General features: G+C 38.9%; 2 protein-coding genes across 9 annotated transcripts in view; one reads left to right on the forward strand and one right to left on the reverse strand.

Annotated features, from left to right (window-relative positions):
- Positions 1-1,690: 1,690 nt before the first annotated feature.
- RPA3 (replication protein A3) lies at positions 1,691-5,099 on the reverse strand. The gene is made up of 4 exons (XM_070425132.1): positions 4,937-5,099; positions 3,492-3,566; positions 2,565-2,673; positions 1,691-2,061 (listed from the first exon to the last, which is right to left on the reverse strand). The coding sequence occupies exons 1-4, from the start codon at positions 5,036-5,038 to the stop codon at positions 1,979-1,981; spliced, it is 369 nt and encodes a 122-aa protein (XP_070281233.1). The 5' UTR covers positions 5,039-5,099; the 3' UTR covers positions 1,691-1,978.
- Positions 5,100-5,351: 252 nt separating this feature from the next.
- The window catches only part of UMAD1 (UBAP1-MVB12-associated (UMA) domain containing 1), a 177,170-nt gene continuing 164,361 nt past the window's right edge, over positions 5,352-18,160 (forward strand). For 2 of the 8 annotated variants that reach the window (XM_070424327.1, XM_070424325.1), the window contains exons 1-2: positions 5,358-5,433; positions 12,623-12,844. The gene's annotated coding sequence lies outside the window, so the exon portion shown is untranslated. Of the gene's footprint in view, positions 5,492-12,622; positions 12,845-18,160 lie in introns of all 8 variants that reach the window. The other 6 variants (XM_070424324.1, XM_070424336.1, XM_070424329.1 and 3 more) reach the window with 5 other exon arrangements.

Here is an 18,160-nt window from a genome sequence, read left to right on the forward strand (position 1 = left end):
TGAAAGAACTGGCTAGCTCAATTAGGAAACATTTTGCACAAATCAAAATTAAGGAACATTTTGCAACTATTAAAAAGGATGAGATGGCTCCATATGTCAATTGCCAAAACGTATTAAAGGAGAAATACATGTTGCTGAACAATATATTGAGATGCTATAGACAATTTATCTATGTAGAAAAAGTTCTGGAAAGCACATCCATAGCAGTGTCCCTGGGAAGACACTAGGAACTTTACTTTCTGTCTTTTCTAGTGTTTAAACAAAAGAAAGCTGAAAAAAGGTTATCAGTAAGTTAAGTGTGATAAGGTATAAAGAAAGGAATGTAACATTAAGTACCTAATTCTGCTTGCCTAAGTTGGGGAAAGCTTAGATAATGTTTTCCTTTGGGCACAGAAATAGACATTCCAGTCTGAGCAAATAGCAAGTTCAGTAGCACCCAGATCCTAAAGGATCTATAGTGGGTTCCAGGAATGGCAACTGGTGCTGGAGGGTGGTTTCAAGGGAGTAGAATTTGAGACTGAGGTGGGCATAGATTGCAGTGCCTCAAGTATTAATTAGAAATATAGACCTGACCTAGTCAGTGGAGACTCTTTGGAGGTTATTAGCTTTTTTAAAATACATTTTTCATTTTGGAGCAATTTTAGATTTACAGAGAAGTTGCCAAGATAGTAGAGAGATCTTGTATAACCCCTCACCATTTGTCTACCTTCATGTAACCTCCTATTACCATGGTGCATTTGTCAAAACTAAGAAACCAACACTGGTATATTATCATTAACAAACTCCAGACTATTCAGTTTTTTCTGTTCAAGGAGCCTATCCAGGATCCCCCATCATACTTTGTTGTCATGTTTCCTTAGTCTTTTCTATGTGAGTTTCTTTGTTTTCATGACCTCAACAGTTTTGGGAGGTAGTGATCATTTTGTAGAATGTCCCTCAATTTGTGTTTGTCTATGTTTTCTCATGATTTGACTGGTATTGAGGGTTTTTGGAAAAAAAAAAAAAAAGTAACAGAGGTGAAGTGCCTTTCTTAACATATCATATTAGAGGGCACATGATGTCCATGTCATCATTTATGTTCACCTTGATCACTTTGTTAAGGTAGTATTGGCCAGGTTCCTCCATTGTAAGCTTCCCAGAAAGTTTTCCTCTTCTCACACTTGTCTGGTTTTTATTTTTTTTAATGTTTTTATTGATTTTTAGAGGAAGAGACACCTATACATTGATGAGAAACATTGATCAGCTGCTTCCTGCATGTCCCCTACTAGGATCGAGCCTACATCCTGGGCATGTGCAAAAGACGTATGATTCTATTTATATGAAATGTCCAGAATAGGCAAATCTATAGTGATGTGTTAGGTGTGTGTATGGGGGGGTGGAGGAACTGGGCTATAATAGTAAATGGTATAGGTTTTCTTTTGGGGATCATGAAAATGTTCTAAAATTGATAGTGATGATTGTACAACTCTGTGAATATACTAAAAGCCACTGAACTGTACACTTGAAATATGTGAATTGTATGTGAATTCTATCTTAATAAAATTCTTATCAGAAAGACAAGGAACACATGGCAGGGCAACTATACTCATTCAAATTACACTCTTTCAAGCTAAAGTGACGGACCGTACAGCTATTAAATTCCAAGTTTGTGCTTGAATACCTGCCTAAAAAATAATAACATGACCAATAGTAAGTACTATTTAAATTTTTATTAATAAAACAGAAAACAAAAGTCAGACAACTGCTTTGTTACTCTTTGATCTGACCATATGCCAGATAAGTGATTCTTTATGAGGAGGTAGGAAAGAACTGTCAGTATACCAGTTCCATTAAAAATGGCATACTGGAATATCTAATAAAGTTAGGTAAATGAAATTATAAAGAGAACAAATTAAATATTAAAAGTAACAAGAATCTATCCCTCAAATATCAGGGATCTCCTTTAACAGTCTTCAATGCAGCTCATTTGCAATTAAGATCAATCATATTGCATAACCCCCAAAGGAAAAAACTGAGGGAACTCATGGATAATTTTCACAGCTTCATTGTAAAGTCCAAGATCTGAAAAAAAACATTTTAGCAAACATTTAATCTACAGTGGAAAGTTGTGATATCAACTACTATCTAAACATTTCTACCTCTTTCTCTTTTACCTCCCTTTTAACTGTCAACTTATTTTCCCAATCCATCTTCTAAAACTGAGATATGGACCATCATATTTATTTAACTGTGGCTCCAAAAAATGAAAGACCTGGGGGATAGGAGATCATCCATTCTATTGGTGTGTTTTAGGTCTTACACATTATTTGATGGCTTTAATCCATATATTAAAACAAAACAAAAAAGATTAACATTATTTTTGTTTGGCTTAAAAAAATTATTTCCACAAATATTAAAATTTACTGAGTTTCTTACAAATACACACACTACTTAGAAGCAGGGCAAAATGTCCTCCCATTTTCGAGATCAGAAAATTCTGTAGAAATTGAAAATGTAGCAGGACTGAGACTAAAGAATAAAATTTGTTTTTCTCCTAAATACATGAGACTAAATGCTTTATTTACCAAAAGGATGGTTATCTTCTTTAAACTGGACATAAGATGAGCACATAATGGTTGCCTTGGCTGTTACTCTTCCAACTACTTCCACGATTCCAGAGATTTCCTCATCAAGCTAACAACACAAAGAACAAAATACCAACTTCATGTTATTACATTTTCAGTTGATAATTAACTCGGAAAATTGTTATATCTTTCATTTCATGTATCAAAATAATTAAAAATTCACCAATGCCAAAAGTGAAGTGCAACCTGTTAAAAAATGTTTTGAGTACTTGCTGTCAGCATGTCACAACTCCTGTTAACCTTTAGCTATAGCTCCAGGTCCAAAGATACAGCTGAACATTTAAGTTGAAGACAAAATCACTTAAAGATACTGAAACTGTCCAGCAGTTTTACAAGGAGTAATTTGTTCAAAAAGACCAATGAAAGGAACCTTCTATTACCTATTATCTTGCACAGTATATTCTGTATACATGAACCATACAGCATATGCATTTGTCTTAATAAAAGACAAAGAAAATGTAAATATGAAATATAAAGACAAATTAAGTGACAATTGAAAATATATGTAAACAAAAATAGAAAACAGGATTTAAAAAAAAATATCATATTCATGTTTACTTAAGGAAGAAAAGTGATTTAAACAAAAGATTTACCTTACATGATTTTATGGTCTTTCAAAAGACATGAGAATTCTCACCTAGCATTTAAGGGATGTATTAAAAAAATCATGGAGTCCAGATAATCATTGGTTAGACATGTAAAGGGAAATAGAATGTAATACAAGGACAAAAATGGACGTTTACAGCCAGGGAAGTTTTACAAACTGATCCTTTATACATCCACTCCAAGAACCAAAAATATCAGCAACAACACAAAACAAGATGTAGAATTAACTCTAATATGCACAGAATTAATACTTGAACGTACAGGCTCCATCAACTCAATAGTTGCACTTTTCCCTTCTCCATCTGAAAGAATAAACATTTTTCCAGTGGGATGAATCTAAAAAAGAAATACACAATGAAAAAAAATAAATCCAACATAAACAAAACCTTTAAAATCTCATTAAAATAAAAATATTAATTTGACAAAAGATGGGTAGGTTGACCCAAACTTTTGTAATAGATACATGTGTGCAAAGCAATTTTTTTTGACGTTTATTTGGTTCAAATTATAATCTTGTGTCACTGTATCCATTCAAACGACCCCGTTATATTTCAATTTCCAGATGAACTCCTTTTTTAGTACAAATATGTCCTGTATTTTTATTTGCTATATCACACAAACCTATGCTAAAACTAAAGGGAGTCCATACTACCTAAAAATGAACTCTGCTGGGACCCATGATTTAAATAGTTCATATTCCATTGAGGGTATGTTTTAAAAATCAGGCATGATTTAGTAAAGAGAATCAGTTGTCAAAAGATCTGGGTTCTAGTCTTGTGAGACAGCTGCGAAGTGTGCAGTCAGGTCTGTTTTGAGTGCTAGCTTTGCTACTTGATGTGGCCTTGAGCATTTTTGGTTTGAATCTTTTAAATTATTTTCTTTTAATCTTCATTAAAGTATTACATAGGTTCTCTTTTTCCCCCATTAGCCTTTTCCGCCCCCTCCCCCCCCCTTCCAGGCCCTCACCACCCCATTATCTGTGTCCACGGGTTATGCATACATGCATACAAATTCATTGGTTGATCTACACTACTCCTACCAAATTTCCCTACCTGTGAAGTCAGAATAACACCTATTTCAAAAGAGGTTGTGTGGCTGATACTACTAAGCCTTTATATAATATTCGTTTTCGTTCAGCTTTCTAACCTGGTTCACCGATTCTGAGGGGCCTGTTTCTCACCAGGAGGAGGAAGGGGCTGCACTCTAACACTGGGATAAGATAACAGACAAGCTATGAGATCTGCAAGGGGCAATCGAGGAATGTTTTATCGAGAAGTGATTCCAAGGAAAAACGAGGTTGGAGAAGGAGAGTTGCAGAAGAGAGGAAAACAAGAAAATCAGACCAGCCGTCAAGTCTGGCTAAACTAAAATATCAAGAAAGTAGATGTGGGAGTCAAGTCTACCATTTCTTTTATGTAAACACAAACAGAACCAGGGCGGGGGCGCTAGAACTTAGAAGGGAGCGCATTCGCAAACACTGCTATTCCGCGCCATAAAAGGGGCGCCAAAATGGGGCTGCAACAGCTAAAAAGTGCGCAAAGATAAAGCAACCGGGAACGCAGTGATGTCAAGGCTTTCTATCTGTCCTCCTTCACCCTCCGTTACCCGTCCTAAGGCCGCCCCACGCAGTTAAGGGGTCCCTTCCTCCTGCCACCCCACCCCGCCCCCACGGACTATGACCAGGGAGCCGGGGGGCGAGCGCGCACCTTTTCCAGCCTCCCTACGAAGCAGACGGGCCGGTCGATGGACTGGGCTAGCATGCTGGCGTTGATACGCGACTTGGGCAACTCCATCACCTCCACCATCATTGCGGACGGAGATCGGCGGCCGGCGGGAAACCAGAGGCGCAGTCAAACAGCCGCTCGCGGGCGTCTATGGGGCAGAGTTCCCCGGCACCAATCGGCGGAGACCAGCCCTCTCGCTCCACCAATCAAACGCGCGGAAATCTCGGCCGGCCTCACGGTCTCCACCAAAGGGAAAGCGAAAGGAGGGACGCGAACGGAAGTGGGGGGATCTGCTGCTTAGTGACGCGCGGCGTCCCGGAAGTGGCCCCGGTCCCCGTGGGCGAGGGCATGGAGGCGGGGCTTGAGTGGGGCGGGGCCTGAGGCTCGCTCCGCTGAACTCCGGCCGCCCCGAGGCAACTTGACCCCGGAAGCAGGGTGCCGGGCTGCGGTGCGGCGGGACCCTGCGGTGCGAGCCTCAGGTACCTCTTCTCGCGGGAGGCCCCGCAGCCTCACTCTTCACCCTCCTCTCCACTGACGGTGAGGAGAGAGAGGCGGAGTCGGTGCTGTCCCGCCTGTTCGCATCCCCCTATTCCCGCTCTGCCAGGCTCTGAGCGGGGAGGGCGTGATTCTTGCCTGTGGAAACCTGGGGATAGGGTTGTCTTTGATGCCCGCCCTCCTAGAGATGGGAAGTGGGGTTGTCAGTGATCGCCGCCGCCTTCGCCAGGCCGCCTGCCGCGCGAGGCGGAGAATGGATGTTTACTTCCCGGGCTGCGTCACTTTCCCTCGTCAGGGCCCCCACCTGTAGGAAGAGGGGTCCCTCCGATTACCGCCGAGACCCGTTCTGGTGCTGGCGACCTGGACCCCCCTGCGGAGGTGCAGGTCTTCTCACCTCCGTGTTAGCGACGTATCGGAGCATCTGGGAGTGGTCGGCAGGGGGAGGACCCCTGGACCAGGATAGGGGACGGGTTTAAATTGCTGCTGGGTTCTGCTCAGCTGCGCTTCCTGACCCGTGATTTTCCCCATCCGCAAAATGAGGGGGTAGATCATGGACTGTTTTGCAACTGACCAACTATTATTGTCCACATGGTTCACGGACCTTTTTAACTCCTCTGCAGTCTTCCCCCCTTGCTCTCCGCTCCCCAGGACTCTGGAGGGGAGAGCTGGAGATGTGGGAGATAACCTGTCTCAAGGAGAGCTCACTGGCTCGTGTGGCTGTTGATTTTCCTGTTGTTGTTTTGTTTGTTTTTGTGGTGTGTGTGTGTGTGTGTGTGTGTGTGTGTGTGTGTTTGCCGATTGGCACCTGACTTGCCAGGGATATTCCAGAATGCGTGCTCATAAAAATACTTGCCAGCAGTGCTGCAGAAATTGGAAAACACTTTTTATTGGATATTACTATTTTTGGGGAATTTAGTCCATGAGTTTTCCCAAGGCACTTAGTTGACATCTTTCAAATTCAGGGACCTAGCTGGAGCCTTAAGCAAATAAGATCCTTTTGAGACTTCACTGCAACAATTTAAAATGGAAATCTAATGTACCGTAATTAAAGGATAGTCTATCTCAGTGTTTACTTAGCAATACTTACATATTTGTCTTTTAATGTTGCTGTCACTAAAACAACTTTAAAGAATTTCATTAATCGATACAGGGTGTATGTCAGTTGGTCTATGAAAAAGTTGTGGTTCTATTGGTGCAAATCAATAAAATCTATTCCATATTTTTTCCAAAGACTTAATGTCTTTTGCACCTTAGTGTTGCTTTAGAAAACAAGTCAATGTGCATTATATAGGATAGGGTAGGCATGCATATAATCTTTAATAGCAACCCTTAAAGTACCAGATGCTAATATCATTGTTCTATTACAGTTAAAAGACCACTCTTACCTTCCAACAGCAAACAAAACATGGAGACAAGCAGGAAGATAATTTAAAACAGCTTTTTGGATATATTTTGAGTCACTTAAAATTTATTATGTAATACTACAACATATAGAGAAATGTAAATATGGCCAGTATGTATTCAGTACTTTCCAGAGAGATTAAATGAACTCATTCAGCGAAATGGACTTTTACCACTTAGTAGTTTGTACTTCCTCAATTAAGTCCTTCTCCCTACCAGCCAGAAAGCAACACTATCTGGAAAACACTAAGCTTTTCTATATGTTTTTATTTACACTTTCAGACATTCATAAATGGAATGTTGTTTAGTTTTTGTCAATTTTGACCTTTATAAAATTGGAATCATACCATATATATCTTCTGAGTTTCTTTTGCTTGTTTTTGAGATTAATCCATGTTGACACATGTAGGTGGAATTCATTTTTTTAATTCTTTTTTGCTGTCTTGACTGACATTTTGATTATTTGAAGTTCATTTTTATTGTGTACAGGGCTTCTGTGAATATTTTGGTATATATTTGTTGGTGCACTTGTGCAAAAGTATATCAGTAGAATTGTTGGAACATGGGGTGTGCATCTTCAGCTTTACTATAAAACCAAAATTTTCCCCAAGTAGTGGTACTAGTTTATTCTCTTATCAGGAGAGTAGGAGAGTTCCATTTGATCCACATTTTTTTGGCAATGAAGTCCCCCCTGCCCCCCTAAACTTATGGATATGAGATGGTTTCATGTTGTGGTTGTAATTGGCTTTCTCTGATTACTAATAAGGTTGTACAGCTTTTCAAATATTTATTGGCTATTTGTGTTTACCTTTTTTTTTGTTTGTTTGAGGATTTTTCTTATTGATTTTTGAGAGCTTTTGTATTAGTGTGGGTAATAATGTTGCATTTCTCAGTTTAGGCCTTTCAATTTTTTTCATTCTTTCTGACTTTCTTTCCTTTTTTCCCCCTTTCATTGGAAAGAGCTCCTACTTTTAATATAGTTAAAATGTTTTTCCCTGAAGTTTAAAATAGTTGAAAAGTCAATTTAAAAAATCTAATTTAAGAATCATTTCTTAAAACAAGTTCTATTTTTTTAAAGATTTGAAATAGTTTTATCTTTCATATTCAAAACTACTCCATCATTTAGAATTGAGTTTTCATGTATGTTGTCAGATATCCAATTTCTTTGTTTTGTTTTCATTTCAGTTGTCGCAGCATCATTTTTGACTGTGACCTTTTGCCATTGACCTCTCACTCTCTTCAACACTGTGGCCTTGTAACTTTGATGTCTTGATGGAAAGTTCTTTTACCTTGCTCTGTTCTTCAGGAATGTGTAGTTATTCTTGGCTCTTTGCTACTTCATATACAATTAAGCGTGTCAGGTTCCATGGGAAACTGTGTTGGGATTGGATCACAATTGCATTTGAATCCTTGGATTGATTTCAGAAGTAACATCATAATGACAACTCTTACTATTCTTGAGTTATTTTGGTCCTCTTAAAATCTTTCCAAAAAGTTTCTTAATTTTTTTTCAAAAAGGTTTTGGTTTTTAGATTAGATTTATTCCTAGGTAACTTGTTGCTATTATAAATGCTTTTTAAAAATGTTTTCTTGAAATATATTTTTATTGATTTCAGAAAGGAAGGGAGAGGGAGAGATAGAAACATCAATGAGAGAGAATCATTGATTGGCTGCCTCCTGGGGATTGAACCCGGGCATGTGCCCTTGACTGGAATTGAACCCAGGACCCTTCAGTCCCCAGGCCAATGCTCTATCCACTGAGCCAAACCGGCTGGGGCTATAAATGGTATTTTTAAATTAAAGATTTTAAACTATTTTTGCTGATATATAGAAATGCATTTGACTTTTTTCTGGCCACCCTGCTAAAGTCATTTCTTGTAATTTTCTATAAGATCAATTTTCTATTCATATGTGAATAATTTTTTTTAACAGTTCTTACACATTTTATTTTTCTTGCTTTTCCCCAGGTTAGAACTTCCAGTACCATTTTGAATAGAAATGGTGTTTCAGTTAAGATGGGATTTGACTGCATAAGTAAAAGTGTCTTAAATATACAAAGGCTGCCCTGGCCATGTAGCTCAGTTGGTTAGAGCATTGTCCCAATACGCCAAGGTTGTGGGTTCTAGCCCTGATCAAGGCACATATAAGAAGCAACCAATGAATGCATAAATAAGTGGAAAAGTAATATCTCTCTCTCTCTCTCTCAGTATCTGGTATCTGGTATCTGGTTCCATCCTTAAGGTCGCCTCAAAGGCTAGGGGCTAGGATAGATGCAGGGGCATCAATCATATACTTCCCATTCCAGACAGCAGAGAAGTAGTCAGGCAAAAGGGTGTGCATTCATGGGGCTCAGCTCCCTTTAAGGAGCCTTCCTGGAAGTTCTTTACAACTTGGAGTTCTGATTATTAGGTTAAGGACTTTTCCATCTATTCCCTGTTTGATAAGCGTTTTAATTGAGTGATTATGATATTTGATCAACTTTTTTGCCTTAATTGAGATGATTAAAATGAATACATTTTCCAATATTGAACCCATGCTCACAATTCTGGAAGAAACACAACTTGGTTTTGATATATTCTTTTATTATATATTGGGTTTGATATTGTTTTGTTTAGGATTTTTGCATCATAAAAATTCATGAGGGAGATTAGCCTATAATTTTTTCACCCTGTATAGTCCTTGTCAGATTCTGGTTATTAGGGTTGCATTTTTCAATTGTTGGAATCAAGCTTGTAAATTGCATTGTTCAACTATTTCTATGTTATTACCTTTTGTCTGATTAATATCTCAATTGAGATAATTGTGCTAAGTATCCAACAGATACTTAGCAATTGGCAGTTTTTCCTTGAATTTCTGATGACTTGTACTATGTATTTTTGAAGATTTGTTATTCGGGTCATACAAGATTAGGATTGTGAAGTAAGTGGTTAAATGAAGTAGTGAGTATCTCAGATCATGCTTTTTGCCTTAAAGTTAATTTTCTCAGCTACTACCATAGACACACCAGCTTTCTTTTGGTTAGAATTTGTTCACTGTATTTTTTTCCGTCTTGTACTTCACCTAAGGGCGTGGATTGCTCATTTCCTCATCTCTTTGGTGTTTATCAGGGCTAACTTGGCAGGTCTTAACTCAAGGGAAGAGCAGACACCTTTTTAACTGCGAGGCTTCCATTATAACAGAATTGCCCAGATGTGTGGAGGCTGGATTCCTCTCTGTGGGAGCACTAGAGTTTAGTGGATGATGAGTGCTTTGTACTTCTCTGCTTGTTAGGTTTCCTCGATAAACCTTACTTGATATTTATACTCTGTAGTATTTGTGTCTGTATTGGCCTTATGACTTCTAGCTTTTCTGTGCCCTTAAGTTTTAGGTGTGTCTCTTGTAAATATTGCCTATAGCTAAAGGTTTAACATTTCTATATTTTGTCCATTTACATTGATTGTTGTTACTGATATTTTTTGAATCATTTCTATAGTCACTTTGTGCTTTCTGTGTTCCGCTTTTTAAATTTTTCTCCTTTCTTGGGATAATCTAATTTGCCAGCTCTAGTCACTTGTCCATACGCCATCCAAACAGCTATGGCGTGGAAGGAGATTTGGGGAGGATTGGGTACAAACATGGCTACTGAGAGTTTACGATGTTGAAAAGATACCCAAGGGGGTTGCAGTCACGCATAATGGGGATAATGGTCAGCTGAACCCAAGTGCTAGTGGCCATAGGAGAGAGGGAAGCCAAAAGTTTCATGAGATATCATGAGCTGCAGGACTTAGTGTTTGGTGGACAGGGAGAGGGTGAAGGTGACACGGTTTTGTTTCCAGCAGCTGATCGGACCATCATGCTTTGAGGTGGAGAGTAGAATAGTTCTGGGAAGATGACTCACGCGTGGACGTCGAGTCAGTGTAGCACAGAGTGAAGAACATAGACTTAGGGCAAACAGCCTAGTTTAAATCCTGATACTTTCACTTAAGTGATTTCTGGACAAATTATTCATCCTTTTATAGTTGCAATATTTGTATCAACATGGGAGGTAAAGCTTCATATGATTGTAAGCTTGAGAGAAAATTGTGTTTGTAAAGCATGGGGCACAGTGCCATGGTACACTGAGTACTTCAGTAATAAATTACAAACTATAGCTGTTACTAGCACGGCCAGGTTGTCCTTAAGTATGTTGGACATCTTAGTGATGATGAACAATAAGATAGTGAAGGGAGAAGGAAACCGTGTTTCCCCAGAAGGAAGGAAGTGCGTGGGCTTGTCCGAGAGTGGAGATCCAGAATCCAGCTGGGTTTTATGCCTTTCTGCTCAGCAGCTTGGATGTAAGAGACTGTGGTTTTTCACAACCATTTGAATATTACCAAGGTGTCTTCTCTACTTACCAACAGTTTCTTGTGGAAAATAATCATCAGAGAAATAGCCTTCTAAATCTTTGGGTCCATATTTTCCCTCCTTTATGTTGATCGTATTCTGGTAACCTCTTATTGAAGGAGAGACTGGGCGGGTGCGATTACCTTAGTCTCCCTCTCTGAACTTCATTGCATGCAGCTTCTTGTTCCACGTCTACAGACGGATGCACATGCTGTTCGGTTCCCACTGGCTGACTGGCACTCATCATATGTGGGTGCTGGGCTGAGAGTCTGAACATAGAGGAGACCTCCTTCCTGGCTCTGCTCATGGAGCTTTTTCTGTCTGGGACCCTGTTTTACAGTCCTCCTTGGGCAGGTACAAACCAGTGACCTTCGAATGGAGGTGGATGACCTCCTGAGGGAGGGGTCAGGATTGGAGAGGGGACCTAGTGCCTGTCTTTAGATAGAGTTTTCAGGCAGTGGGGTGTCTGGCAGCCTATTTTTTCCCTGTAGGTACAACTTCTGTATTTTAGAATTAAGTTAAGGCAATGGAAATGGATGAAATACTTTCCCCATCTTTGTGGTTCACTCTCCAGTTTTAGTTTGCTTGTTTATTCACGTATTCATGCATTCCTTGGAGAGAAGGAGCAGCATGTGGCAGAGAGGACAGCGATGAACTCTTGGTCACTTGTACTTCTTGGCCTATCCCTGTTGATTGTGCTGTTCATGGAAATTTACTCAGACTTTGGCACATGGTTGAGGGAGCTATTGCCAGCTGTTGTCTTGTGTTATCTTTATGTGCACTTTGATGAAAAATTGGGAGGAGGTAAAACAGCCAGCTTTCTTGTTTACTCAGGAGTCTGAAGTAAGTTTCCAGACAGATAGCAATGCTTGACTAGACTTGTTAGCAACCTGTTAGCCTCTGGCATGGCTGGTGCTAGTTTTACACGGGACTCAGCACCATACTGTGTGGGACTGGCTTTGTGAGGGGTGACAGAGAAGCAGGCCAAAGAGGCGGCAAGAAGATTGGATATTTCCTTAAATTTGGACAAAGTGTCTTGTTTGGGTTTGTTTCTGTAAGGCCTACCACTGTGCCTGGCGAGTATTTGCCTTTTAAAATATGTTGGTTGGATTAATTAAAAACGAACAAACAGCTGATTTTTTTTTTTTTTTTTTTTTTTTGCGGCGGGGGGTGGAGGTGGGTAGTGGGCAGGTAGGAATTAAAGACTTGATACTGCAGTTAGATTGTATTGAAAGTCAAATGATGCAGATTTCTAGTAGACAATTTGTGGGGGGGGGGGGTGGTGGTGAGACCTTTTGGAAGCTGAATACAAGGGTTCCTGTTGTGTGTTAAATGCATGTAAGTGAGCAAATAGAGCAATTTAAAGACCGACACTAAATAATGTTTTATTTTTATTTTTATTCATTCTAGGTTTTCCCTGTGCTATAGAGAGTGTAAAGAGGTGTGGCCTTACATCGGATGACTTCCTTCTCCCTTAAGACATTATTTAAATGTGTTTACTCATCTAAGACATTTGTTTTATGTGAAGAGATGTGTTTTGTTGTCTGAAGTCTTTTTTAGTATGTTGTGTGTGTTTTTTTCATTTCAGAGTTGCAACATTGAATGCCGTGGGTAGAAATTAGTATTGTATAGGTAGGTTCAGTGTTATTTAAGCCCAAACCAAAATGTGTTTTGTTTTTTTGTGTGTTAGAGTTATGTCTGTAACTTCATTAAAACATAAAAATATATCATATCATTGTATCACTAATTTAGAAGAGTTGGGACAACACTAAAGCCTTTAAATTATATTCTTGAGACCCAAATGATATAAATTACAAGTACAGTTTATTTATAAGCTCCAGAAAGCAACAACTTTATCTTCTAAATGTCTACATCTCCCCACACTATTTAGAAAAAATAATCTATGGTGCCACATGTACGGCATTAAAGAGAGGGAAATTGTTGTTTTCTTTTTTAAATAAAACCTCTTGAAATTAAGATGTATTGTCTAAAGTGTATCATATACTAGGTGATCACACAGAGAAGTAAGTTACAACAAAGAATTGTCTGGACCAAAACATTAAGAATAAAGAGATGGCGAAACCTGGGTCTAATGTACTGGAAGACAACCCCCCCCCCCGCCAAATTAATAAATCAGAGATGACTTTATTTTACTGTTCTATTTTTCTTTTTTTGAATAAGGGACAGTAGAAGGAAAGGTAGTCAGTTTTTACCACTGCCAGGCTACCATTTTTGATTCTGAAAATAATAGGGTAATGGAAAGGAAAACAAACAAAAATCCCCAAATTCAACAACAAAAGTACACAAAACTTCCCTGTTGATTCTAATAGAAACTTTGGGGGTCATATTTATTTACAAAGTAATGAAGATGGGTCAGTTTCTCTGAGGTTGGTTTTACCTTAGTGAGATGGTCTGAGAAGAATGAAGGTTTTGTTCTAAAATTTTCTTGGGCCAACTTGTGACTGTTCAAGATGCCTTTATCATATGCTTGGAAAGCAATTCTGCTAGAGAAAATTCCAGAAAGTGAGTAATTCCAGATAACGTAATGCTTCCAGGATAGCAGGATTTTGTTATTCTAGTGATAGCTAATGATTGCAAAGCGTCTCTGGTGGTGGGTATCTTACAGGAGTGATCAGTAGCTGGCCATTGCGATGATCAAATGAAGCCTGTGCTGCTCTCCATGGCAACAAGGCCAACTGTTAAAATCATCCCTTGTGATAAACTGGCAGCCCCTCCACCCCCCAAGACTCTAACCTAGATTTCTGGTACTTTGTTTAAGGATTTCATGTTTGAATCCTACCTGTAATTTCTGAAAAGCTTTTCTGCCTTTAATATAATATGAAATAAAATAGGGAAGGATTTAAACTATAAGGATCAAGAAAAAAGCTATAAAATCAGAAAAAATATCCCAGTTTAGCCCCTGTTGAAAGCTACACTGTGAAGGCCCAGGGACATCCTTTGTCTTCTTCCGGAATCCTCCCTTGCCCAATGCTTTATAATCATGCACTTGTAGCTCCAGACCGCCGACTTTCTGAGTGGTTTAGATGTTCTGTTTTGGCTAAAAATAATACGCGTTTAATTTCTGAATTTGCTAAAAGCAACTAGACAGTCATATTAGGGAAGTGAGTTTTATTAGATCATATCAATTCAAATTTTTAATGACTGTTATACATGCGCATGATGTTACTTCCCCAGTTGGGTGAGCAGTGAACTGTTAGGAGTGTTAAATTAGTGGACAGGCTTTCTTAAAAATGAGGCTGCCACCACCACCTTGTATTCATCTGGGTATGTTAGGAAAGCTGCACGGGTTCTGGGGGCATCTCTGAGCTACTCCAGGCCAGTGGGAATGGAAGTAAGAGTTCAAGGAGAAAAAGAACAATGTAAAATTTCCTGCTGTCACAAAAGAACTTGTTCATCTATTTTTTAAATGGTTGATGGTGTGTATAAAAACGTTATAGTGTTTATAATTCATTGGATAAATGTAAAAGAATGATATCTTGGCTTCATTACAACATATAAATATTTATAATATGCTAGAAATTACATCCTTTATAATTTTGAATGGAAAGTTTTAGATGACAACTTAAAAAGTACAGGGCGGGGCGTGGGGGGACATAAAGTTTTCAAAACATTTTTAGGGGATATGTGAGCACCAAAGTATGATTAGCGGCTTTGAAATTTTTTTGCTGGCAACCCAAATTAAGAAATACATTTCAATGACTTTGTCCATGTATCCAAAAGCAAATGTTGATAGCACATTATCATATATGATTTTCTCTCATAATATTTATGCTTCCACTTCCTTTTCTCCTTTTCTTTTTCCTGTTTCATTCTGTTAATAAATCTGGCCATGACTCAGTAGATTGAGTTTACATCCTCTAAAGAGTTTGGACCTTGGACATCTATGGATCCAAGATTCAGTTCTTTGTTTATGTTATTCCTTGAGCGGGTTGTTGTTGTTTTTTGCCTTTTTTGTGTTGTCTGGGTATAAATCAGAGAGGAAGAAATAAACTTATGTTAATACTTTAATTTCATTAATTGACTTTCAGAAGTTCTGTGGAGCTCATATGTGACATCAGTTTACATGTCTTTCCCTGATCCCCTATTCCTTATCCTCCCAGATATTACACCAATGTCACAAAACTTCAAAAAGAAAAATACCGAGGTGGGATGGAAAGACAGGGGTACAATCTTTGGGATCCTAATTGGTAGTCTGAAGTTAATGGATACATTTTTAAACAGGATAAAATCACATCTTTCGTACAAATATTAAAACCTGTCAAAGACGTCACTCATGCCCTAGCTGGTTTGGCTCAGTGCAAGTAAGTCAGCCTGTGGACTGAAGGGCTCCAGGTTCGATTCCGTTCAAGGGCACGTGCCTGAGTTGCAGGCTCGATGCCTGAGTTGCAGGCTCGATCCCCAGTAGGGGGCGTGCAGGAGGCAACCGATCCATGATTCTCTCTCATCATTGATGTTTCTATCTCTCCCTCTTGCTTCTTCTCTGAAATCAATAAAAATATATTAAAAAAAGACGTTACTCATTAATTAAGGAATTAGTAAGATATTATAATGGGTTCAAAAGAACTCAAAAGTATCACTCAAAGTATTTATAGAAGAATGAGGGGATGTCCATTTTATAAATGGGTGCAAAACCGGTCACTATCCTCAGGACAGAAATTAATGGAGTCTTTCAGGTACACTTCTGTAGACAGGGCTTATTTACATGACTGTCAATGTCATACACATTACCTCCGATAGAGTTATTGCATAACCTAGTCAAAGAAAACCGGGGGTGAAGATAACCAGATAGATGAGCTAGCCAGAATATCCACTAAATGCGTAAGTCTTTCACAATTGTTTCTTATTGTGATTAGATTTACACTTTTAAACACATTCTTATTGGTCTAAAATTTTGCCATCTGAAGGCCAAATCCAGTTTGAAAAGGATTTAGGCATTCTGCAGAATATTCTTAAACATTTTGAATTTGTTGCTATCCTTTGGAAACCAGATTTTTCAAAATTGTAGGTATCCAGTTTGTCTTGAAAAATCGAACTTGGTGACACTGCGCCCACATTCCTTTATGGAACTGGTTGGCGCTGCCAATGGTGCCTTCTATTATTTAAAAAATTTTTAATATTATAATGGGTTCAAAAGAGAACTCAAAGTATTACTGTAAAAATAACATGATATTTAGCTTAGAAAAAGGCAAATACTACAAAAAAACCATAGAGTGAATAATATAAACTGGTTGTGCATCCTAATAACAACTGTTAGGTTTGGTGTGTTAGCCATATTTTCTTTTTAAGAATATACAAACTTGTTCTCCTTTCACACACACAAAATAGAAATTACTTTTACGATTAGAAACCCTGCTTGTTTCATTTGAAAAAGCAAATAAATTAGAAAACCTACCAGACAGGATCCAATAGTATAAAACAAATACTTCAGCTAAAAGTTTATCTCTGAGAGGACTGGTGACAGCGGCAGTTCAAGTCCCGGCCGAGTCCCACACTCAGGCATTACGGGGGAGGACCTTCTGACACAGGCAACTTGAGACCTTCAAGCTACATTTCCCAGTGGTTCTTCGATGCCTTGGGATCCTCTTCAGGGGGAGAGATGCCTTTAAGCCATAGCTTCAGTCTGGTCCTGTTTTTCTTTTGTTGTCGTTTATGGTGACCACAGCAAGGGCACATCTGGTTACAGACTTTCCCAGCGCAGCACCTTCAAAAGCCTTTTCACTGTTTCCTCAATCAAGATCTCGCAAGCCTTTCAGGGAAGGGCTCTTCCACTGGGCTCCCTGGGCATCTCCCTCCCTCCAGGTGTCTTCTTTAGACTAGGCCAGTGGTTCTCAACCTTCCTAATGCCGCAGCCCTTTAATACAGTTCCTCATGTTGTGGTGACCCCCAATTTCATTGTTACAAATTGAACATAATTAAAGCATAGTGATTAATCACAAAAACAATATGTAATTATATATGTGTTTTCCGATGGTCTTAGGCGACCCCTGTGAAAGGGTCGTTCAACCCCCAAAGGGGTTGCGACCCACAGGTTGAGAACCGTTGGCTAGGCCGTCGCTCTCCTTCACTCCTTGTCTCATAGAAGGCTGGTTTGCAAAACCATTATACTTGGCTGTCACACCAGGACTAAAATGTTAACTATATTGTTTCACATTTCAAAGCAGTAGAAACAACTGAGCTCTTCAGTAGAATCCAGAGGTGGTAAATTCAAAAGTCAGACTACACAATAACAGTAAACAAATCCTATATACCACTCCGGATATTCTAATATTTCCTTGACTTTTTAGTTCTTTCAATAATTTATCTGTACCTTTCTTTCCTAGTCTTATTTTCTATTGCTTATCTACATGTCTCTGTTGAGGACACTCCCAGAGAATACATCGTGTTATTGTTCATAGTGATCCTTTTTACAGGAAAGGCCTCTTCTTTATAACTATGCCCAAACCATTGGATGAAGTTAAACTCAAGGCTACCTATTTGTGAAGTCTACCAGGGCTCTTCTAATTCTCATTGATTCTTCTGGAATGTTTTATACTGTGTAGTGTCTCTCAAGATTAACACTACCAAAAGCATGGGTCACCTCCTTTTTTGATCTCAGAATAAATTAATAAACTTGTTATCTAAATTTGTATTATTCTTACATAATCATGCAATTCATAACCCACCATACAGAAGATGTGGAGGAAGATTAAAACATTGTTCAAGATTTTAATTTCATCGCCCTAACCGGTTTGGCTCAGTGGATAGAACATTGGCCTGTGGACTGAAAGGTCCCAGGTTCGATTCCGATCAAGGGCATGTACCTTGGTTGCGGGCACATCCCCAGTAGGAGATGTGCAGGAGGCAGCTGATCAATGTTTCTTTCTCATCGATGTTTCTAACTCCCTCTCTCTTCCTCTCTGTAAAAAATCAATAAAATATATTCAAAAA

The sequence above is a fragment of the Myotis yumanensis genome, unplaced genomic scaffold (assembly GCF_028538775.1).
Source record: "Myotis yumanensis isolate MYYU_CA2020_CCGP unplaced genomic scaffold, mMyoYum1.0.hap1 SCAF_9, whole genome shotgun sequence".
Classification (NCBI taxonomy): domain Eukaryota; kingdom Metazoa; phylum Chordata; class Mammalia; order Chiroptera; family Vespertilionidae; genus Myotis; species Myotis yumanensis.

Excerpts from the sequence above, each read along its gene's own strand:
- RPA3 (XM_070425132.1), bottom strand. The coding sequence starts at position 5,038 with ATGATGGTGGAGGTGATGGAGTTGCCCAAGTCGCGTATCAACGCCAGC. Across the intron at positions 3,567-4,936 it reads TCGTAGGGAGGCTGGAAAAG|ATTCATCCCACTGGAAAAAT; the intron begins GTGCGCGCTCGC and ends TTTCTTTTTTAG. Across the intron at positions 2,062-2,564 it reads AGAAGATAACCATCCTTTTG|ATCTTGGACTTTACAATGAA; the intron begins GTAAATAAAGCA and ends GTTTTTTTTCAG.